The sequence below is a fragment of the Alosa sapidissima genome, chromosome 13, assembly GCF_018492685.1.
Source record: "Alosa sapidissima isolate fAloSap1 chromosome 13, fAloSap1.pri, whole genome shotgun sequence".
NCBI classification, from domain to species: Eukaryota; Metazoa; Chordata; class Actinopteri; order Clupeiformes; family Clupeidae; genus Alosa; species Alosa sapidissima.
The window spans coordinates 25545481-25569714 of NC_055969.1; the positions used below are offsets into that span (position 1 = coordinate 25545481).

The window sequence follows — 24234 nt, forward strand, 5'->3', positions numbered from 1 at the left end:
ACAATTGCATTAACTTAAAACTATCTAGTCGAGTATAACCTAAAACTAGCTTAATTAAAATGCCACAGCCCATACTGATTTTTCCTTTTAGAATATAGATATTAAGAGAATAAACCATTATGCAAATACTTTTACTTTTAATACTTAAAGTACATTTAAAAGCAGGTACTTTTTACTTTTACTTAAGTAGGGTTGTCATTGTGGTACTTTTACTTTTACTAAAGTAAATATTTCTCTGTGTATTTGTACTTTTACTTAAAGTACTGAGGTTCAGTACTTCCTCCACCACTGCTGTTTAGAGACACTAGTTGTCCAGATTGTAAAGGCATGACCAGATTGACCAGATTGACCAGATTGTAAAGGCATGGTGTGTACACTACTGCTCAAAGGAGTGAAATGGCCCAGATCGGATACTGTCTACCAGCTCTGAATGGGGCTAGTGTGTCAGGTTTATTTGTAATAAACCTGACATTACATGTTGGAATCATTTAAAAAAAATGACTGGACTGGGTTAGAACATTTTTTTTACTCACACAACAAGTCCCTCTCTATGACTTACATGCACAGTACTATCACAACCTGAGGTCCACAAAACATAAAAATGTCACAAGCTGAGTCTCTCTCTATCTCTCAGACCCACAGCACAGCTACACAGTACAGTGAGTCTCCTTCTACAGTATACTTGCATGATGTATTTCACATAAACAATGCTAGCACTAATCATATCAGGCTGAAGGGCTCCAGTGTGGTGGCAGATGATATGAGCTAGCGACAATATGCTAAAGTGCAATAAGAGGAGATGTAGATGGCACTTTCCCCACAGCCAGACATACGATACGGTCAACATACACAGCAAACACCATGAAAGTAGTATACCAAACAAGGTTGGGTCATGTGGTCACAGAAAGACCTAAACACAACCTTATTAAGGTGTGTGTGTGTGTGTGTGTGAGAGAGAGAGAGAGAGAAAGAGCAAGAGACAGAGGGAGAGGTGTGTGATGTGCAGAAAAGTCTTACCGTTCCTGTTTGTGTCCACACAGAGTTCTGTAAAATCTCATGGATGGACAGTGTTTCCATATGTGTGAAAGCGACAGCACTGGCGTCATTCAGCAAACTCTCACACACACTCTCTCTGTCATACATGCACACACCCTACACACGCCCTCACACACACTGTCTCTCTCTCATACACACACACACACTCTACACACGCCCTCACACACACTCTCTCTCTCATACACGCACACACCCTACACACAGCCTCACACACTCCTTCACACACTCCCTCTTCCACGCTGGCATACGGACAAACAATCAGCCGCTCCTGGTGTAGATCCGCCCTCCTTTCAAACGAGCTGAGTGTGATCAGACTAAATGTATGAGCCAAGATAAACACACACACTCTCTCTCACACACGCACACACACACACACACACACACACACACATGTCAGTAAATACAGAGGCACAAACACAAATGAGTGGACACAGAGATAGGTATAAAAGTGTGAAGAATGCATGTGGACACACACACTCACACACACACTGACACACACAAACACACACACACACACACACACAGTGTCTGCGACAGACAGGAGAGCTCACTATGCTGTAATCAGCTTAAGGCCTACTCCTTTATCACAGCCTGTTTGTATAACAGACTGCTCTCCTGGAGGTAACCAGCAACTCCCTGCTCTCCTGGAGGCAACCCTTTTCACCCGTTCATACGCATGCTAATTTTGATATACACACTTAGGCTACACATGGACTACACACAGTGCACATGCATGCATAGCGGGTCCTCCTCATGCAAACTGAAGTTCTGTGTGTGTGTATATATAGTTTACAGAGTTCAGATCAATATAGAGCCCAAGGGCAGTCTCTCATAATCAGATAGCTTATGATAGCATGCACTCTACTACCGGTACACACACACACACACACACAAACACACACGCGCACACACACACACACACACACACACACACACACACACGCACACACACACACACAGAGCAGCTCCAAACAGCAACAACACACACTGACTGTATGCCAACTGCACTAAGGTCCAATAACACTAGGACTGATAGATGTTTTGAAATTGGCAAGGAAACCAGACTGAAAGTTATCAGTAGACATTTGATGTTAAGAGGGTCATACTTTTAAAGGGGCACCAGGCAAGCCTGATGCTTTTTCTCTACGAAACTCCCCCTCGCTCGGTCTGAAGCTCTTTTCCTTTTCTTTGCGTCTTCCGTCAAGGGTTTTCGCTGCTTCTTCGCCGGCTCTGCCATTATACACACGTTTGCAACAATCTCTAGCGTTTCGTTAGCCTGACTCTGTGCTGTAAACTGATCCTGCTTCGGTCGGCGGGTAGGATACACCGAACTTGCAAGTGGGATATTCTTCCTACAGGCAGTAGGGGCGGGCAAGAGAGCCTTCATTCGCCCCGTAATGAGTCATTTAACCATATACGACTTACGAAGATGATTAATTAACACGAAAACGTTGCCTGGTGTCCCTTTAAATAGCTGTTTGGTTCTTTGCCATTAATTGGAAAGGAGGAAAGGGGCTTTACAACTAGCCTGGAATAATCCAAACTCTGAGTCTGGTGACTCACAATTGGGAAACGTTTGCAACACTTACATCGCGGCAGCCACTGACTTTGAAATCATTGGTCCAGCCTTACCAATCACATTGATCAGAGATTCCTAACGTTACTTCCTACTTCGCCTAAACTTTACAAACTGACAATAAACAGCATCAACAGTCAGGAAACAATGTATGTGGGTCTACCTTTGCTGTAAATACATTTCTGCATTTTTCCAACTGAATTTTTTGACGTTTGCAGGTGTTGCTGCTTCTGTTTATCACACGTTTCGGTTTCGTCTTCCCTTCTCGTCGCTGATTGGCCTGACATTTTTGATTTTTGAGGGAAACGGTTATGAACTATGGTGTTCCAGACCAAATCTCCCTAAAAGAAGAACTGGGTGGGTGGTGCCAGGCTACTTCACAACAGCTGTTTTCAAGAACTTAGGAAATGCACCAGACTTCTGCATTGATACTTTTATCATTTTAACCGATTACTAGGAGAGAAACAAAAGTTGGTAGGCAGAGCATCTGGGCCTCTTGAGAAAGAGCTGAGATTCTCTACTGTTTTTCTTTTTTTATCAAGCAAAATATCAATCAATGTTCTCCTGTCTTCATTGCTGTCAGTTCCAAATGTTGAATTAGTAACAGATGATACATTCCGTCTGGTTTTATCAACTAGGCCTATAACGCCTCACTGTTAGCCCAGATTTCATATCCAATTAAACAATTAAATTACAATGTACACAGATGGCATTAGCTTTAATCCAGTACTTACCAATGTAATTAAATTGAGCTCATTTTAAGTAGAATCCACTTCCTCTGTAATCTTCTCCTTTCTTCCCTTTTTTCATGTTTTCTCTGTGTTTTGTTCTTCGTCTCTTGTTTCGTTTCTCTGCTTCTGTTTTCCTTCTGCCCGTTTCCTCTCGGTTTTCCTTTCATTTCTATTTTTCATTTATTTGTGCATTTAGCTGACGCCTTTATCCAAAGCCACTTGCAGATACCCATTGCAGGGGGCAATATCCCTACAGCAACTCTAGGCTAAGTGCTCAAGGGTGCAAAGGTGGCAGTTGGGAATTGAACCCACAGCTTTTGTGTGGCTAGTGCATGCTAGCCGAGGTTCGTTGCCACACTACCACCACCACTGTCATCTCATTTTGTCTACTCTCGTGTATGTTTCACTCCTGGACATTTGTAATAAAGTCCTACAGATTGAGGGGAAGTTCTGTATTTGATTAATCACCTGTGTTGTGCTGTAATGCCTCCTATATTGATTTAAAAGAGTAATCCAGCGATTTTTCAAATAGATCTCCGTTTCTCAAGGTCACCCAGTACTGTTGGTATGAAAAACCCCCGAAAACAACCGGTTGTTACACTCTGGGGGCATATACGTGGGACCCCATGTTCTTGCCCCCAGAATGTAGCACTGTAGCTGCCTGGCTGCTTTAGCTGTTGGAACTAGCAACTCTAGGTAAAACCGATTTAGCAACTCGAGCTAGGTAAAACCGATTGTTTTCGCTTTTTTCCGTACAGACAGTTCTCCTGACCTCAAGAAACAGAGATGTAAAAAATTGCTGTATTTCTCCTTTAACATAAAACAAACTGAAATTATTTGATTTTCAGTTGTCGTTGTCAGTTAAAGGGAGGTTGGTCAACTGAGAGGGTTTGTTTGTTTTTATTATTTTCTGTGGCAGTACAAATAACACCAGTTCAGAACATGTGTGAAAACTAATTGTGGATGTGCATTGCACTTTGTGCATGATGGTCTTTCTTATCAGTCTGTTCCTGGCTCTGCCAGGACACAGCTGACCAACGTTACGTACACAGCAAGACTTCAGTGGGAATCCATCCTTTTTAAATGACATATTCTGGCCGTACTACTATTGTCAGTGATATAAGTATTTGAAATGAACATGATTTCTTAATGCCTAGTGACATATCAGGGCCATTTTATGATTAAAATACATTTCTTACATATGGTTCCTTTAACTGTAAACTCGCTTTGCCATGGAGATTAGATCTGCTCCAACGGTAGCCTGTTTTTTTGACCAACGTTACATACACAGCAAGACTTCTGTGGGAATCCTCTGCGTTTATCAAGAATGTCTCAGTTCAACCCATCAAGAGTGCGGGTCACTTTGGAAGAAAGTGTGGTAGTGATAGAGGAGCTGGACAACCTGTCTTCTTCTGGATTGACTGATTTGTGCTGTCTCAGGCTTTCTGTCTCCTTCTGGACTGACTGATTTGTGCTGTCTCAGGCTTTCTGTCTCCTTCTGGACTGACTGATTTGTGTTGTCTCAGGCTTTCTGTCTTCTTCTGGACTGACTGATTTGTGTTGTCTCAGGCTTTCAGTCTCCTTCTGGACTAACTGATGGCTTCTGGACTGACTGAATGGGGTTACTACCCCAAGTGCATGAGACACACTTTGTTCAGAAGGTACTACTAAACTTTGGTAGGGGTAAGCTGGCACTCCAAGGGTATTCTTTTAACTGGTCAAAGAATGTGTTTGCTGTTACAGTTTTTTCTGATTGCTTAAGCACATTTTTTGTAACTATGGCTTTTTTTGCAAAACTCTACACACAAATGGCAAAACCTCTCACCCAATCAGCAAAACATTGTAGTTCTCTTGCAAAAGCTAACACACCTTGCTTAACTCTTCACACCTTCGTATAAATGGTGTTTTCGTATCTAACAGTAAACACAAGCCATCACAATAGTAAGCACACAATGTGCCAACAACACACTGATGGTATGAATAAAAAACACATCTGGCTTTTGCTTTCTCTGTGCACAAGGTAGACTATGTCAGTTTGAGGTCATACTTTTGTCATAGTTCTGTAAACATACAGGGATCCCAACTTCAAGTATTAGTGTTTATTTACACACATCAAAACAAACACAAGTGTGTTTTTCCAAGTCAAAACACAAAATAGCATTTCACTGAGACAAAACAAATCAGTCTACATCGGGTCGTCTCTCTCAAAATTCTGTCTACATCACATGCAATGTCCTAGTCCAAGGCACCGGGAAAAATATATTCTGGAATGACGTATCCAGGCCTGACATGACAATATCCCCACATGTAGACTGTTTTTTTGTCTGTTTTTTTCTCTTCTCACTCTTCCTGCTCACTCCATTGTACCCATTGTACATTACCTGTGGCTTATTTATAGTGCTTAGGCTGATTGCAAAGTGAACTAATTATCTAAAACAGTTTTCACATGAGAAAGTGTGCCAGAGAGTTGGCAAAATAGTGTAAATAATAGCCATTGTGCCTACAGTTGTGCAAAGTGTGTGTTACAAAATTGCAAACTGAGTGCAAAGCAGTGTTTGTGCTTTTAGTTTTGCGAACTCAGTGAGTGGTTTTGCCATTTGTGTGTAGAGTTTTGCAAAAAAAGCCATAGTTACAAAAAATGTGTTTAAGCATTCAGAAAAAACTGTATATGCACTGTGGGCAGTGTGTGTGTGTGTGTGTGTGTGTATTTGTATGTGTGTGTGTGTGTGTATGAGTGGAATGAAAAAAAAGTCCTCTTTTCAGACATCAACTACTTTGTTTATAATGTTGCACTTTTTGAATAGCATTTTTATCCTGAATAATTTGTAGTGTGTGTGTGTGTGTAGTGCACAGAGAAAGCAAAAGCCAGATGTGTTTTTTATTCATACCATCAGTGTGTTGTTGGCACATTGTGTGCTTACTATTGTGATGGCTTGTGTTTACTGTTAGATACGAAAACACCATTTTTACGAAGGTGTGAAGAGTTAAGCAAGGTGTGTTAGCTTTTGCAAGAGAACTACAATGTTTTGCTGATTGGGTGAGAGGTTTTGCCATTTGTGTGTAGAGTTTTGCAAAAAAAGCCATAGTTACAAAAAATGTGCTTAAGCAATCAGAAAAAACTGTAACAGGCAACCGGTTTCCTCTCAATTTCAAAGTAGATTCAGCTTATCCGGGCTTTTAGAAAAGGGAGACAAAAGAGAGGTCAGGTGCTAAATATGTCAAGTTTATTAACTTCTCGACTGTTGAAAATAATTTGTGAGTATTGTTTATATTTGCACTGCTGTGTTGCTGTGCATATTGCAGCACTACATGTGCAGAGCATCTCTTCATGGATTTGAATGGTTGTGCAATGGATTTGAAAGTTTGCATAAGTGCAGCTTCCTTTCAAAAAACTGTTAAGAAACCCAGATAGTGAAACCTTAAACTCAAACAGCAAAACTTTGACCCAAATCCACACAACTTTCCAGCACATTTTCAGCCTCTCCGCTTCATTCAGGTAATACATTCAGCCATCAGGTAGAAAGACACGTTGGAGCTTAACTGTAAACTTGCTTTGCCATGGAGATTAGGGGCTGTATTTTGGGCACCAGCGCATGGCGTAAAACTCGTTTTTCACCCGCGGAAAGTTTAATTTGGTATTTTGCACGTTTATTTTTTAAACATTGCGCCCAGGGGTGTGGCAATTAACAACCTAGGGAGGGGCCTGGCGCATTGTCTAAAAATCGCTATCGTACACCACCTAAACCTGGTCAGAAGTCAATGGCGAGTTGTTCATATGCTATTTTAAGAGCGCATGTCAACAGTCATATTGGCAGGTGCACGCACCATCCTTCTATCATTCATGAACGCACACCAGCGCACGTCCATGCAAAGCATTACAAATTGCACGATTACAATGGGAAACATAATTAGAATAAAGATATTACGAAATACTGTACATCATATGATGAGTAGTTATTCACCATCATTTGCAAATTGGTAATGACGGTTAAAAGTGATTAGGGGAGAGGCGAGAGACACGTATGGAGCACAGCTGAAGACGCACTGTCACGAGATATAAACAACTCCTCTGCAGGATAAATGTTGTTTTATTCAGTCATTTGAGCAATATTAGGGTAAGGGTTGCTTTTTCCAGCCTATGTTTTCGATGGTAACCCATTGTCAGTCAATAGTGAAAGTAACTGCATATAACTTTTCGTTGACTGACACCTTGGTGAAGTTAGTTTCACTTTGCCAGTGAGTTCAAATAATAGACGAGTGCAAATGCGTGAAGGCTATGCTAGGTTTTAGTAATGCATGGTTTAAGAATGGTCTCGCAAGCAGCCTCCTTCAAATGCTCCGTTGAATGCCAAAATACCGATGCATTTATTTGACATATTGCGCTTTGCGCCGTTAAAGGGAATGACAGATGTCATTCTCATTGGTTTAAAAATGATGTTACGCCCCAAACACACCCATATGACTGATTAAAAAACCTAGGAACACCTTGTTGCGCCATGCGCTCCACTTTTGATAACGAAACCCCTCCCAATGTGAACTGGACATCCTACTAAATTTGAATAGACTTTCGACGAGTGACGATGCACTTTAGAATGTCATGATAGGGCCCTAAATCTGCCCCATCAGCCCCTGTTTTATAGAAACTTAAAACTGCACTATTTTCTATGGCCTTTGATTAGGCCTAATCAGTTGATTTTTTGAAATAGGCTATATAACTTACAAATTGATTGTTTTATAGTCATAGTTTATTTATTAGGGCTGTCAAGCGTGTTAATTTCGATTAATTAATTACAGGGAAAATAATGCGTTAAAAAAATAACGCTGGTTAATCACATTTTGTAGTGACCTTTGACTCAGTGCAGTTTTGGCTCCAGTGACTGAAGGAGGTAGACGAGAAACTGCTTGGCCCAGGGAGTGGAGCATTTAGCCTATGTTTAAAAAAAACGCCCAGGAACTGATGACAGGAACATGTTCTCTGTGATTTCTCCAGTAAGGAATTTCTGTACCATAGGAGTATCATAGGAGAAGTATCACCTCAATGCAAAGTAACCCGGAGGTATGAGTTACCGCACCCCTGGATGATAATAAATAACGTTAGCCACCAGCCTTGTCAAAGTTAACTTTGCAAACGTATTGTTTAGGCTACATATGACCGACTATAAAACATCTTGCGAGAATCGTGAAGCATTACTTTGTCAGTAGATATAGCTCTTTGGAGATAGTTTTTGCCTGTTGTTAGTCCTTCGCCTCCACAACAAACGCATTTTTATTGTGTAGCCTACAGGGGGAACAAGCCATGAGAAGTAGCCTAGGCTATTTACAACGGCAGAGTAAAATATAATATTGTGACTCTAGAGTCGCCAAAAAATACCTGAAACAAGTCTATAATGTTAGTTTGGCTTTATATTGATTCACTCATCTGCCAAAATATAAATCGAAATATTTTGAAAATACGTTCATAGCAAAAATGGATGCATGCGATTAATTTAGATTAATTAATCACAGAGTATGTAATTAATTAGATTAGAAAAGTGAGGTAGACCTGGTGGAGTACATGAACAAAAATTACAAGAGTGAGGTAGACCTGGTGAAGTACATGAACAAAGAAAAAAAAAAACGGGAAACAAATGTACACAATAAATGTGACCAAAAAACATATCTTCAGCTGGTTTACCCAGCTTACGATGGTAATTCAGCTAGTTTTGCTTGTCTTACCACCTCATGCTAGTCATTTTAGCTGGTTTTGATGGTCTATATTGCTGGTTTAACTGGCCATGCCAGCTCATTTTGGTCATTCTAGCAAACCAGCATGACCACCTTACACCAACAATCTCAAGCTTGACAGGCTGGTCACCAGCATGACCATCTTACACCAGCTGTATCCCACACAACAGGCTGGTCACACCAGCATGACCAGCTTCATCAGATGGTCACACCTGCATGTCCACCTGGTGGCCCAACCAGCTACACCAGCAAAGATCTGCAAGAGCTGGAAGAAACCCAGCCAAGACCAGCTTAAACCAGCTACCAGCATAAGCTTAGTTTCTAGCTGTTCTTTTCAGCAGAGGTGTTTCATTTTGTAAATGGCCTGAGGTCACTAGGATGACCAACACTCAACAACCGGTGAGTTTCTTGGTAACAGTTTTCTGATGCATGCAAGATGCATGCAAGCTGAGATCCCCTGATGTAATCAAACGGTCAAAGTGTGACTGAAGCATTTCTTTTTAATCTACCGGTAATCTAACTTCATTCTACACACAGGAGCAACAGAGGGGAAACCTGAGCTCACACATTATCTCTCTCTCTCTCTCTCTCTCTCTCTCACACACACACACACACACACACACACATACAGTCAGGACTTGCATACTGTTTAGTCCACAATAAATACTCAGGAACTCTCTGTGTGTGTGTTTTGATTTGTATTGTGTATTTGTGTATTCATATTGAGTCTCTTTGTATGTGTTTATGCAAACATGTCTATTGTGAGTGCATGTGTATGTCTGTGTGTGTGTGTTTATTTGTATTGTGTATTTATTCATATTGAGTCTCTTTGTATGTGTTTATTCAAAAATGTCTATTGTGAGTGCATGTGGGCATGTGTATGTCTGTGTGTGTGTATGTGTGTGTGTGTGTGCATGCGTATGTCTCTGTGTGATGTGGGTGTGTGTGTGTGCATGTGTGTGTGTGCATGTGTATATGTATGTGTGTGCATTTACAGTAAGAACACAGGCATGTCACAACAATGAAGTTGCATCGTTCCATTGAGACACAACTGCATTTGAGGAAGAAGTGTCAATGTGTGAATATGGCCTTAGGGCCTCACTGAGAGGCAGTCTATCACAAGTGCGTTTACACGTTAAACATATTCTAATGGTAGCTAATTATCAGTGTTGGGAGTAATGCGTTACAAAAGTAATGTAATTACTGTAATATATACTGTAATATATTGCTGTTTGCGGTAACCCAGTAATGTAAGGCATTACAAAAAAAATTGGGTAATATTTTACTGGGTACAAACTTCAGTAACGCGCGTTACAATGCATTTTAAAGGAACCGTATGTAAGATTGTGGCCAAAACTGGTACTGCAATCACTTTCAAATTACTGTAGAGCAGTGTATCCTCCCCCTCCCCCCTGACTAGCAGAACTGGCATCATGGAGGGTGGCGCATCAGGCCAAAACGCAACATGACAACATCAACATCAGTTGAGGGCTGCAACTTCACTTTTTAAATGACAATATCCTGGCCGGACTACTGTTGTCAGTGATATAAGTATTTAAAATGAACATGATTTCTTAATGTCTAGTGACATATCAGGGCCATTTTATGATTAATAGAAATATATTTCTTACATACGGTTCCTTTAACCAAAAATTAAGCAGTGTTTTGTTTTGATACATATTCGCAAACACCACCGCGAGAACAACAGAAGAGAAAAAATCCGCGCAAAATAGTAGTTATCTCCTGATACTGGTTGAAGATGACTGTGGCTGCAGCGGACTGTATTTGCGGGATGGACATAAGCCTAGGCTACGCTCAGAGACAAGGATATGAAGAACATAATAGTTTGTGCACTTTGTGCGAAACCGAAAGATCCACGCTAATCTTTTTGATTCTTGATTAAACACAAACTTCTAGTGCATGTCAGCTTTGAGCTGTGAACTTGAATTCACAATTGAACTTAAAGAGACTAAAGAGATAGCAATGCAGGAAAAAGATTGTGTAGCCTGGCAGTGCCACCGCTCCCACCACGCGCATCACGCACTTTGCGTAGGGCACCAAAGGAGAGGGGGCACCCACATCCACGTAGTCTAACCAATGAATAGTAGCTTTACTGCAAACTGCATTTCACTCTTCATCAATAACGTTTACAATGTCAGAATGCACTAACACCATGGTACATGCAAGTTTGATACTTTTTGGGTTTTCTCAATCTCCACCACATTGTGCTAGAATGGAATTGGTGGGTCTTCAATAATTCGTTTTCCAAGCATTTACATAAAGCACATCATATGCCGAGTTGACAAAAAAATAATCCATTCAGATAGCTAGGTGGATACCAGGCTCATAATTCACTTTTATTTGCAAAACGAAATGCAACATGTTATTGCATACTTTCCAAAGCAATGAAGGCTGCTTAAAACAACTTAACATTGTGCATATTATTGTTAATATTGTGCTATCAATGTAACTCAACAAACAAGGCTTGTAAACAAGAGCTGGCAAAAAGGCATTATGAGAACGTAAAGATCAATGCTCTTAAAGTGACAGTGCACCATTTATAAGAAAACAGCATGAATGTTTAAAAACACACAGTAATGGTCTGTACATAATATACCTTTTATTTTACTTTAGGTGTTTGAGTTATCATTTAAATGTCACTCACTCAAAACCACTCACTTAGGGCACCAAAATGGTCAGTAGGCCACCATCTTGACATGTGGTGAACCGTATGTAAGAAATCTATTTCAATTAATCATAAATGGCCCTGATATGTCACTAGATATTAAGAAATCATGTTATTTCAAATACTTATATCACTGACAACAGTAGTCTGGCCAGGATATTGTCATTTAAAAAGTGGAGTTGCAGCCCTCAACTGATGTTGATGTTGTCATGTTTTGGCCTGATGCGCCACCCTCCACCTATCTACTAATCACAAAGTCAGTGTTTTGGCATCCGTGTTGCCAGCTCTGCCAGTCAGAGGGGAGGGGAAGGGGATACATCGCTCTACAGTAGTTTGAAAGTGATTGCAGTACCAGTTTTGGCCACAATCTTACATACAGTTTCTTTAAGCTTTGATTTACAATATAGTAGGCTCTCTATTGATTTTAATGAGCAGGCCTAGGCCTTAGAGTTACAGTATTTATATCACAATTTACCAGACTTTGACCTTTTGTTGGTTTTTAACAAAATTCTGACTATGATTGAGGGTAATAAACTGCATTTAGAATGGCAAATCCACATTTCCAGATATTTTGGTGAAAGTAACCTAAAAGTAATGCAATAGTAGTGTAATGCCTTACAATTCAGAGACAGTAATTTTATAATGTAACAAATTACTTTGAAATGACAGTAATAAGTAATGCATAATACATTTCGATTTTGAAGTAACTTGCCCAACACTGCTAATTATACATTACACATACGTTTGGTCCTGTTGGAGACCATGGCTAGTACTTGTTCTTACACACGTCTCCAGGGGCAGCCGTGACCTACTGGTTAGCGCTACGGACTTGTAACCGGAGGGTTGCTGGTTCGAACCCCGAACAGTAGGCACGGCTGAAGTGCCCATGAGCAAGGCACCTAACCCCTCATTGCTCCCCGAGCGCTGCTGTTGTTGCAGGCAGCTCACTGCGCCGGGATTAGTGTGTGCTTCACCTCACTGTGTGTTCACTGTGTGCTGAGTGTGTTTCACTAATTCACGGATTGGGATAAATGCAGAGACCAAATTTCCCTCACGGGATCAAAAAAGTATATATACTTATACTTATACTCCATAAAGGGTTCCTTTTATCAAGATAATCCAGCTAGAATACTTTAAACAAGATCACATAATTCACTTTGTTTAACAAACCTACCTTAGATTATAGAGCAAATATAGAGGATTCATCTTGTTCATGTACCGTAACTAAACAGTTGCATCTCCCTCTCCACCCCCCCCCCCCCCTGCCCTCCCCCCAGTCTCACCCCAGCCCCCCCCCCTTTCCTGCCCCCACTAACCCAAACAGAACCCCCGGCCGACACCCAAAGCAGTTCAGCAGAAGCCTTTCATCTGCACTGAGCAGGGTATTTCCTGAGCTCTGCTACCGTAAGTGCCAGCATCGCACAAAGGTGAACTACAAAACAGGCTTACAAACAAAACACTGAAACGAAACTGTGGCTCCTCACAACTTCCAATTTCACACTGAACTGGAGGGGCAGTGGGGGGGGGGGGGGGGAGTTTTGGCCCCATTCATTTCAATGGCTGATGCTAGGCTGGCTAATCAAGCCCCATTCATTTCAATGGCTGATACTACGCTGCCTAATCCAGCCCCATTCATTTCAAATGCTGAAATGCGCCCAACATGTGCTCACCGCCATCCTCATTTTCACAAACAAGCCAATTAGGCTAACATCACATTGCATTTATATAGCACTTTTCAAGGCCCCTAAAGCGCTTCACAGTGACAGAGGAACCTCACTAACCACCACCAATGTGTAGCACCCACCTGGCTGATGCACAGCAGCCATGATGCACCAGAATGCTCATCACACACCAGCTTGAGGTGGAGAGTGAGGGAATACATAAATGAGCCAATTACACTGGGGGATCACTGACTAGGTTTAGGATAAGGTGCCTTTAAGTCAGCGGTGGCAGCGCTGCCTGGAAGACAACGTTGGGGGCATAAAACACCATCGAGCGACTGAATAAGCCAGGGAACACCAGAGTTAAATTTGTGCTATATAACAACGGACCACATTGTAGATAGGATGCTCCTCTCAGCAGGAAATTGACAGCTCATTCATCCACAAAGACAAGAAGTGTTTGTGTCAAGCTGTGAGTGTAAAAATGTGGGCCGAGGTAAGCTCTTGAGGGGCACCATTTTAAAGATGGTGGATGCTGGCTGGCTGAAGCCATTGACAGTAAAATAGTTGCGATTTTTTTTTAATTATTATTTTTAAATTGAGGGCAATTAAGGTTAGTAAGACGAAAATCACACTGATCATCTTGATGCTTATTAAAAAGGGTAAGTAAAGGTAAATAGTAAGGGTTACAGAAAATCAAGGTAGGCCTACTTTATTTGTGTAAATACTTTGACTGGGGTAATTCACAAAGCAGTATAACCTTTCGTAGAACTGTCCAAAAAAGACAGCCCCCTAAAAAGATGGCATCATGTCTAGAGATGCACCGATAGATCGGCTGGTGACCGGAATCGGCCGATTTTCACGTGATCGGCCATGACCGGCGACCGGCCGGTCAGTCTGAGACATGCCGATTTTATCCCGGTCAAATGCACTTGTGCGCCACAATTGTAACAACACCCAGCTGAGTTTGCAAAGTTTGAAGAAGCTAGCAACCAGGCCAACACTCAGGGCTTGATGTAGGGCTACAAAGAAAGCGCTAATAGGCTACTGAGTTTTTCTATGCAGCAAATGCTGTGCTTTGCCATTGGCTTACTGCGTGGAATTTACTAAGCTGTCACTTCATTAGGCTACGTAAACATCGCTCATCACCGCCCGTCACTGCCGCTAATTGCGTGCCCACAGATAAACCACAAGCGCTGCTGAACGGAGATAACCGATTGCGACATTAAAAATAATCAAAGTTTAGCTATCATAGGCTACATAATAAGATTTCAACAAGCAGCAACATACAGTAGCCCTAGTAGTTCTACTCCACTTAAAAAAAAATACTCGGAACTATTTACTGCACGTAGACTAGGGCTATGCCTTAAAATACCCTAGTAGATTGAGAAGTGGATGTTGTGAAAGTGAACAAATGATAGCCTATTAGAAAGGCAAACAAACGTTAAAGTTGCTTTTGACATAGCAGCCTACAATAAAGAAAACTGATGCTCTGAACACTGAATCAGCCGTCTCTGAAAGTTTCTATAGCCTAATTGATGCATTTAACCGGAATTTGGATTTAATTTTTTCACCGCAAAACAGACGTGCACTGTTTTCATATATAATCGCTATTAGCACTTCTCCTTCCCTGTGTTTGGTGATAGCCTAGGCTACAACCACTTTTCCCTCGCCCTCCCATAAATTCATCAATGCATATGAAAATATGTTACATGGTAGCATGTTCAAATGTATCATGATAATTTTTCTTATATCTTTAGTTGGATATTGGATGTGAGAAGAATAAAATGGGTGTTCCATAATTTAACTTAATCCATAATTTGATACTGCAGCTGAAGTTAGACTTGAAGAAGAATCTGTCTGCTCACCAGTTCCATTTTTTTTAACAGCCATTTCATTATTGATAAGTTGATTACATGTCTATATTAACATGTTCTATCAAAGAAAAGATAGAAAATATCTATTTGTGTGTGTGCTGTAAAATGGTTAGAAGAAAAATTCTAAAATCGGTATCGGCAGGTCAAACTCTATGAAAAATCGGAAATCGTTATCGGCCCAGAAAATTGCAATCGGTGCATCTCTAATCATGTCATGTTTCAATACATTCATATATGTTGTAATTCAAGTTCATATATTTGTAATAATTCATATTCTGTGACTTGCATAATTACTAATAGCCAACTAAGTATGTAGTCATTTTATATTGATTTAAACTATTAGACTACACTTTTCTTTAATGTTATTACATTGGTGGTGTGTACGTCTAATTGACTGCCTGCCACTTTAAGGACGTGAGAGTAGCGTAATTACATTTCTAAGTGGATTGGAAGGCTTGCATCTCACTGTGTTCGGCTATGAGTGGAAATAACTTTTTGCATAGTGCATTACGATATGTGGATGGAATTCGGGATGTTTCTATGTCATTAGTTAAAATAAATGTTAAAAAATAACTCGAATGAAAGCATTCTTGGATCACAGAAGAGGTAAATGTCTTGCAATGTTATTAATTTCTATGATTTTGGTAGCACTACACAACTGAGCCCACAGGCTAGCAAACATGACACGAGCTAAAAGACATCTCCAGGTGTAAACGTTTGCCAATGGGTTGCATACTGTAGCCTACTCAAATGTCAGTAAAAGTAGGCCTTAAAGGTAAACTATGCAGTATTGGCAATTTCCGCTACCGTTTTCTCGGTTTTTGCTTCTTTTTCGCTGGCTCTGTCATGACGAATGTCTGAGAAACTCCATCGCTACCTTTTTATAGCCGGTGCCTGGCGTGTATGTGTATTTGAATGCAGTAAAGCAATTCGTTACACTCGTTATACTTCCTGACGCTGAGGCCGTCGGCCCGCCGGCCCACAGTTGCAAGGGTGGTTTTTCCGCTCACAGGCGCTAGGGGGAAGCGAGACGGCCACCATTCAACCCAAAAAAAGACATATAACCATTCCAATGACTCTGAAGCTGTTAAATTAAGGTAAATTAAGCTAAAAAACTTGCATATCAAGCTAAAAAACCTGCATAGTGTACCTTTAATTAACTTACTTTCATAGCCTAGGTAGGTTAGCAACACCAGGTTGAGAGATGCGCAAGTAAAGCAGATCATTAACGTTAGCCTTCTATTTATTGTCATTAAAACTGCAGAGGAGTGAACATAGGGGCAGTCTCTGGTGTCTGCAGAAGTGAGTGTGGCATCTGACTTAATATTCTGCACGAGGGACTGTTGTGGTAGGTGAAATTTCACGGGGAAACCATGATGATTGGTCAAATTTGCGAAAAAGTTGCGGTGTTTGGACAAAATTGCGAGGTCGTCCAGAATTCACGAGGATTTGCTGAATTTGCATTAATTGTTGCGATCGCAACATCGCGAATTCCTGGAGGGACTGAAAAACAAATGGTCATATAAAGGTTTAAAACGTGTCAGATGTAAAGTTATTTGATGTCAAAGTGACGTCAAAATGAACGAGGGTCAATGGAATGCTAACTCTAAGTGGTCATCGAATAGCCTCAGAGCCTCCCATAGGGTGAAGCTAGCCCTTCAAGTCTGGAGCCCCTGAGTTGAACTCACAGATTCCTCGAGGTCTTGGTGGCTCTTGCTCATGATCAAAGGACCTCTGAGGTAAGAGGAAAGTACCAGGGGAACGTTGATCTGCTGAGGTGCGCTACCCTTTGTTGGTCTGTGTGTGTGTGAGTGTGTATGTGCATGCCTCCTTCAATACAGGCTTACATGTTTGAAATATATATTGGTGCGTGCATGTCTGTGTGGGTGTTTGTGCACACACTCACACACAAACACACACACACACACACATACAGACATGCACCCTCCCAGTCTGAACTAAAGCAGCCAGGCTTGTGATAAGTATGGGAAGGGTTATTAATTGTAAACTGTGTGTTTGCGTGTTTATGTGCGTGTGTGTCACCTGTTCTGAGGAGATGGGTTTGTGGTCCTCAGAGTTTCCCTGAGGTTGAGGCCTGCTCTAGGTTCAGTTTTGAAGACTGCAGAGCAACCAGACACCTCAAACAGTCACATCACAAACCAAAACTCCAGCGAGGGTGAGAATGAAGCAGAAAAGCCTCAGTCTTTCACTTTCACCTGCGGAGTATTTCACTGGCATTAACCCCTCCTTTGCCTGCAGAGCATACCCAGTGGTGACCTGATCATGTACAGAGGAGGACACCGTGAACTTCACCATGAACAGTAAACCTGGTCAAAGTCATATCTTGAATTGTTGTCAAGATACAGAATTTTAAATGCAGCAATTGCCTCACGCCATCTTTTTCCAATTGAAAAAATGAGAAAATCATGTTTGGTGTTACAGGTTACAGGCATGTACAGGTAGGATTTGCCCACCCACATTTGTATAACTTTACATTCTTGTCTTGACTATGAAACTTAGGGAAATTCAATTTGAATGCCTCTTCTTTCAGATATCACTAAAAATAATTATATTTTCAATGTTTTTTTAATTAATCGGCATGTATCTCAAAATTAGAATGTGCGACTTGGGACTCATTTTGTCAGATCAGGTCACAGTGGCGAATTTTCCTGCCAGACTTTTCTACTGGGAACTTTTAAATTTGAAAATTTCAAAATGATTTACATTTCAATAGTTCCCTTTAAACTGTAAACAAACAAATGTTAACAAGACAGAAGTCTTTGCCACCGCTTGCCGATTTTTTAATGGACCTCTGGCTTTAAGCTCAATGTTTTGTAGTAGTATATCCCTCTATATAATACATTGTGTAGTGGTATAGCCCTCTATAATACGTTGTGTAGTAGTAGTATACCCCTCTGTATAATACATTGTGTAGTGGTATAGCCCTCTTTAATACGTTGTGTAGTAGTAGTATACCTCTCTGTATAATACATTGTGTAGTGGTATAGCCCTCTTTAATACGTTGTGTAGTAGTAGTGTTACTGTACCTCTCTGTATAATACATTGAGATTCAGATGGACTTTCCTGCACTCCACTCAACTCAATAACGGTAGGTACTTTTTTTGCGGCTCTTAACTCTTAATACTGTGGAAATAACCACTCCTTCCTGCTCTTAACTCCTGATCTTAAGTCCTCACACATATCTGTGTGTGTGTGTGTGTGTGTGTGTGTGTGTGTGTGTGTGTGTGTGTGTGTGTGTGTGGCCCTCAGATGTTGGACTGTTATCATTCATGATGAGAAACTGCATATGTGGCTAAAAATGCATCTTGTTCTCAAGCACATTGTTCAATAAAACAAATGATCAAAAGACATAATCTGCTGTTGGGAAAAATAAATGTACGCATAGTGTACAGGTTGCTAATACGTGTGTGTGTGTGTGTCCAAACCACAAGTTTTGTCAGGCAAGAGTGAAGATGACCAAGATGAAGTAATGTGTGTAAGGTTTTGCGGATGGAGTGTTGAGGCTCTCAGTGTGTGTGTTGCATTGTGCAGTGTTTCTGTGATGTTTAAGATGCTCAACCTGAGTTGTGCTGAGTGTGAGTGTGAGATATTCTGGTCTTATAAACCAGTCCATATCATACACACACACACACACACACACACACACACGACCACATGAAAGGGTTGCAACGGAAATAACTATGTGTGTGGGACTATTTTACAAATGTCAGGAAACCTAATGACACAACATAAAAGCATAACCGTCATACAGTAAGATATCTGCAACGTGTTAAAACACACACACACACACACACACACACACACACACAGTCGTCACTACTTAAAAGGCCGTCAGAGCCATGACCCACACACATGAGCGCACACACACACAAGGCACAGTGCACCCATACAGTAATGCTAAACACTGACACTCATACTGACACACACACAACACATGCACACACAGACACACACTCCACACTCAAGGCACAGTGCACCCATACAGTAATGCTAAACACTGACACGCAACACATCCAATACACCTTTTTAACACACACATGCACATGTACATGCACACACACACATGCACACACACACACACTCACTTTCTCACTCAGTCACTCAAGAAACACTGTACATTTACAGTAATAACAACTCACTGTCTCCAACGCACTCTCCATTATGACTGACATGTCAGAGGTTATTACACGCCACCCACTTATGATATCAGAGTGTGTGTGTAAGTGTGTGTGTGTGTCATTAGGAGACCGTTAAGAAACTGATTTCCTGTGACAACTTCCTGTGGTCTTAAACTGGCCTCAGAATTTGACAAACTGCACAGAATTAAAAGTCCTTTTTGTAGACATACTCACACCCACCCACTCTCTCCTACCCAATGCACACGCAAATAGGCTAGACGCTTACTAAACTCTATCCAACCCCCCCCCCACACACACACACACACACACACTCAAATACATGTGTGCACCCTACACATCCCACCATCCATCCACAAACAAATGTGCACACTCATGCTAAACTAATGCTTTAAATTAACACATACAATATGCACACATATGCTCACACATCTTGTCAAAGTTAGACTAAAGTTAGAAACCTTTCATATGGCTAGATGTTTGCGTGTGTGTGTGTGCGTGTATATATATATGTGTGTGTGTGTGTGTGTGTGTGTGTGTGTTGTCGACTAGAGGATGTGCGCTCTCTGTAGCCCTCAATGCTGATTTAAAAAAAAATCATTCTGGGAAATCTGGTTGCCTCACAAGGCAGTGACGCCACTTCCTGTCATGACAAACACGCCGTGCGGGCGTCTTTAAAAACTTGTGTGCCGCTGATCATGACTAGTCCGAAGCGCGTCTGCGTCTGAAGCATGAGAGGCCATGGCAGCAGCACTCCCGCCACGGGTTCCCCTTCTCTGGACCGAAACTGTAAGTCCCCACGACCCCATCATTCCCCAAAACACACACACACACACACACACACACACACACACACAGCGTGTCATTACCAAAGAAAAGTAAACTCATGTAAACTTGAATGTTTTCATGCAGCAGATCTATTTTAGTATATTTCTTTTCACATTCAATCTTTGCATGGATTGCAATTTCTATGAGTAAAGAGAAAAATGGCTAGAATATTGAATAGAATATTAAATATTGCTAGAATGCATTGCATGGTGATTTATGTGATGGTGAAAGCCACTGACGAGGGCGGATATACTGTGAGGGACAGTGACCCCAGAGGCACATGTGGCATGATCTGCAAAGAGGGCAGGTGTACTGTGAGTGACACATGTGGCATGATCTGCACAGGATATGTTAAAAGCAGTAAGGTACTTGTTCTTGAGTTGAGTCATGAGTCAGAATTCCCACAGAAGTGTTCTTGAACCCTGAGTAAAGTGCTTTGTTCTTGAACCCTGATTTAGAGTACAGTGCTTTGTACAGTGCTTTGTACTTGAACCCTGATTTAGAGTACAGTGCTTTGTTCTTGAACCCTGAGTACAGTGCTTTGTTCTTGAACCCTGGTTTAGAGTACAGTGCTTTGTTTTTAAACCCTGGTTGGGAGTTAAACGTCTTTGTTCTTGAGTCCAGGTTTACAGTTAAAGTTCCCTGCTCTTGCATACAGATGAAGGGTTTGTGTTCTCTGTTCTTGAACCCTGGCTCAGGCTGGGTAAGGGGCAAAATCAAATGTTTCAACAGTTCTTTGTATTCAGATGTTCTTGATTAGTGCTGACATCATGGACTGAATTTGACTGGATTGATAAATTGCATGTCTTTTATAGCTGGGGTAGGGGTTATCTGTTCTTGAAGCTGGGGTAGGGGTTATCTGTTCTTGAAGCTGGGGTAAGGGTTCTCTGTTCTTGAAGCTGGGGTAAGGGTTCTTTGTTCTAGAAGCTGGGGTAAGGGTTTATGTTTCTCTATTCTTGTTGTCTGTTCTCTGCCTTAGCTCAGGCAGTCGTAGAACATATGCAGAGTCGTAGAACATATGCAGAGTCGTAGAACATATACAATGCGGCAAGTCGGGTGGCTCAGAGACCACGTGGGAGGTTTTGCCCTGGCAGTGTTGGCAGTGTCAACTTGCAGGGTTAGAGTCTGTTTGAATAGTTCAGTTTACGTTCTGTTTGAATAGTTAGGTTTAGGTTCTGTGTGAATAGTTAGATTTAGTGTCTATTTGAAGGCAATTTAACCATTTAGTTTTGAGTCCAACATCATGTCATCTCAGTAACCCATTCATTTTCATTCTGGTGAAACTTTCATAATTCAAACTAAACACTGAAATACTGACCTACTTCAAACTTTGCAGCTCGCGCCACAAATGAGTGAATCTGACATTAGGAGCAAAGGTGAAGTAATGTGTGTGTGTCTGTTTCTCTCCCTCTCTCTCTTCAGTGTGTGTGCCACTGCTGGTCTCGCTCCTGGTTTGTATGTGTGTGTCGAGTGTCGTGGGTGTGCCCCTTGCCCCATCCTCCTGCAGCTCTCTCAAGAAAAGCTTGAAGAGTGCTCGTGTCCTGCATTGGGAGACTGGACAACTCCTCGAGACATACGTGAGTACCACACACTGATTATTCTAAAACATTACAATATCATGAAAAAATCCATTGCCCTGCCCAGACTGAGAGATTAAATGTTCAGGAAACCATTGCCGGTATTTTGATTTAATTAGCTGATTAGAGCTCTTCCAAGATCAATACTTCTGTTTACAGCTCATGGAAAACAAAAATCCAATATCTCAAAATATTAGAATAAAGGATTTATAATACTGTAATAATCAAGATTAGAATAATCAAAATTAAAACAGAAAAAAGGCTTGACATATTTCACTTCGTCATGAATCTATTTTTTCTGAAAGTTTCTAAACTTTTTGAAAATAATTAATTTATTAAAAAAATGGAACTTTTCCATTATGTTCTAATTTTTTGAGATACACCTGTATACTTTCTATCCAGTCATTGGAGATGACCTACCCACACAGCACACCCTGTCACACACCACTGCTCATGACATTGGGCCTTAAGTATGGGATTAAGTTTAGTCCTGGACCAAACAAGATCCTAGAACTAAGAGCTATTATTATGGATCTGTTTTGTAAAGCTGGGGGCTATGATTAATCTGTGTGCTCAAAGGCTGATTAAGTTTGCAAACACATAGTACAGCCACTCATGACTGCTCCAGACATATGTGAGCAGTTAGTTATTACGACTACATATAGTGATCTCAGCTCTGCTTGAGGCTTATGTGAACACTTGATACTGACAGTACCTTAAGTTTACAGTTCAGTTTAGACAGACCACAAAACTGCTCGAAATGTCAGCAAGTACGATTAGTTTAATTGAAACCACAACTCAGCTTAATTATGTGTACATTTTAGAGGACATGTGATCTATCCTATGGAGTCTAATTGTTTGCATTCACACTCATTCATTTAGTTAAATGGGTTAGTTGATGTGTTTTATGAGTCAGTTTAAGTAGACTGGCCTCAATCACTATATTTAGCACAGTTGTGCTTCATATGAATAGAGTAGATGTGGTTGTTAACATCCTCTGTTATCAGTAAGACTCTTCCTAAGTATCACACACACACACACACACACATCTGTCTATCAGGGCTTGTGGTTTCACACGCCCACTTGGAAAAGCTGATGACGCTCATGACCACTTAGGCACAGCAGAGCGGACATCACATCGGTAGACCAGCAACCATTTCTCCGTAACGACCTAGTTGACCTCTGAAACCCATATGCTCCTCCCCCATCCACAGAAAGCCAATCAGGGCGAGGGCGTGGAGTTCATCTGCCAGGCCCAGTCAGAGGGCGTCCCCGAGGCAACGGTGTTCGGCCAGGACTGGACGGAGCGCCTCAGCGGCCTGCACGTGCGCCTCCACGAGTTTACGCCCCACCTGCGCCACGTGGCCGAGCAGCAGGCCGACCTGCAGCCGCCGAGCTCCAAGCTGCTGCGGGACCTGGACCAGGTGCAGCTGCGCGTCCCTCACCTGGCCAGCAACCTGCACGGCCTCCTGCAGCTGCTCCTGCCCAACAGCGTTCTGGAGCCGCCGGGCCCTACGGGTCAGCCCCCACTGCCCCCTCTCAACAGCTTCCAGCAGAAGGCCTACGGCTGCAGCGTGCTCACCCGCTTCCACACCTTCCTCTCCAACAGCCAGAAGGAACTCAAGGCCCTCAGGGGCGTGGCCTGCAAGCGGCGGATGGACCCGCCCTCGTACACCACTGGGCAGCACAGACACTGACCACACCCCCTGGACTGACCTTTTGTTCACACCGTTTTGTTTTGATTTCTTTCTATTTATTGGGCGTTAATATTATTTATTGTATGCTGAAGAGTAATTATTATACGAATGTGCTATGTTTATATAATAGTAATTATATTTTTATTTTAAACATGAGCCCTGCTGGTCTGGGCTCTTGCTGATAGAATCAGCAGCAGAATGATTTGTCTGTCTGTCTCACACACACACACACACGCCTCAAAAGGCAAAGGGCTGTTTCTAAACTGAATGAGTCACTTTTCATGGCTTTGTTGTTTACAAACAGAAAAAATCAGTAACTAAAAAATGAAGCTACCCAGTGCCTGACTAAAAATCTGCTTTAAATTAGACAAAACATACAAAAGAACCACTGGCTGACCGACGAGACCTTTAGATCGGTCACTGGGTCAGCTGTGTCGGTTTCAGAGATTGTGAGATAAAGGACTGATAATGCTTTCATTATGACATGGGGTGACTGCATATTTCCTGCAATGTGAAAAATTATAATAAAAAAAGGAACTGGTTGAATGGGTGTTCAAATTGTGTTTGTGTGTGTGTGTTCCGCTGTGAGTGAGTCTGAGGCAGACAGAACCATGACACACCAACTGCTGAGGGCTTCTCACAGGTCTGTCTGTAGACAGTGTGT

The 24234-nt window shown here is 41.6% G+C and overlaps 2 protein-coding genes across 3 annotated transcripts in view; one reads left to right on the forward strand and one right to left on the reverse strand.

The window, feature by feature from the left end:
* Positions 1–1091, reverse strand: part of LOC121680330 (cAMP-specific 3',5'-cyclic phosphodiesterase 4D-like) — a 59525-nt gene extending 58434 nt beyond the window's left edge. Inside the window, exon 1 of one of the 2 annotated variants that reach the window (XM_042059650.1) lies at positions 1018–1091. The gene's annotated coding sequence lies outside the window, so the exon portion shown is untranslated. The remainder of the gene's footprint in view (positions 1–1017) is intronic. The other variant, XM_042059651.1, reaches the window with a different exon arrangement.
* Positions 1092–20181: 19090 nt separating this feature from the next.
* Positions 20182–24116, forward strand: m17 (IL-6 subfamily cytokine M17). The gene is made up of 3 exons (XM_042059448.1): positions 20182–20257; positions 21719–21873; positions 23088–24116. The coding sequence occupies exons 1-3, from the start codon at positions 20200–20202 to the stop codon at positions 23568–23570; spliced, it is 696 nt and encodes a 231-aa protein (XP_041915382.1). The 5' UTR covers positions 20182–20199; the 3' UTR covers positions 23571–24116.
* The last annotated feature ends 118 nt before the right edge of the window (positions 24117–24234 follow it).

Bases quoted from the DNA above. Each gene is read 5' to 3' on its own strand.
- m17 (XM_042059448.1), top strand. From the start codon at position 20,200: ATGAGAGGCCATGGCAGCAGCACTCCCGCCACGGGTTCCCCTTCTCTG. The intron at 20,258-21,718 runs GTAAGTCCCCAC...CTCTCTCTTCAG, and splicing joins CCCTTCTCTGGACCGAAACT to TGTGTGTGCCACTGCTGGTC. The intron at 21,874-23,087 runs GTGAGTACCACA...CCCCATCCACAG, and splicing joins GACAACTCCTCGAGACATAC to AAAGCCAATCAGGGCGAGGG.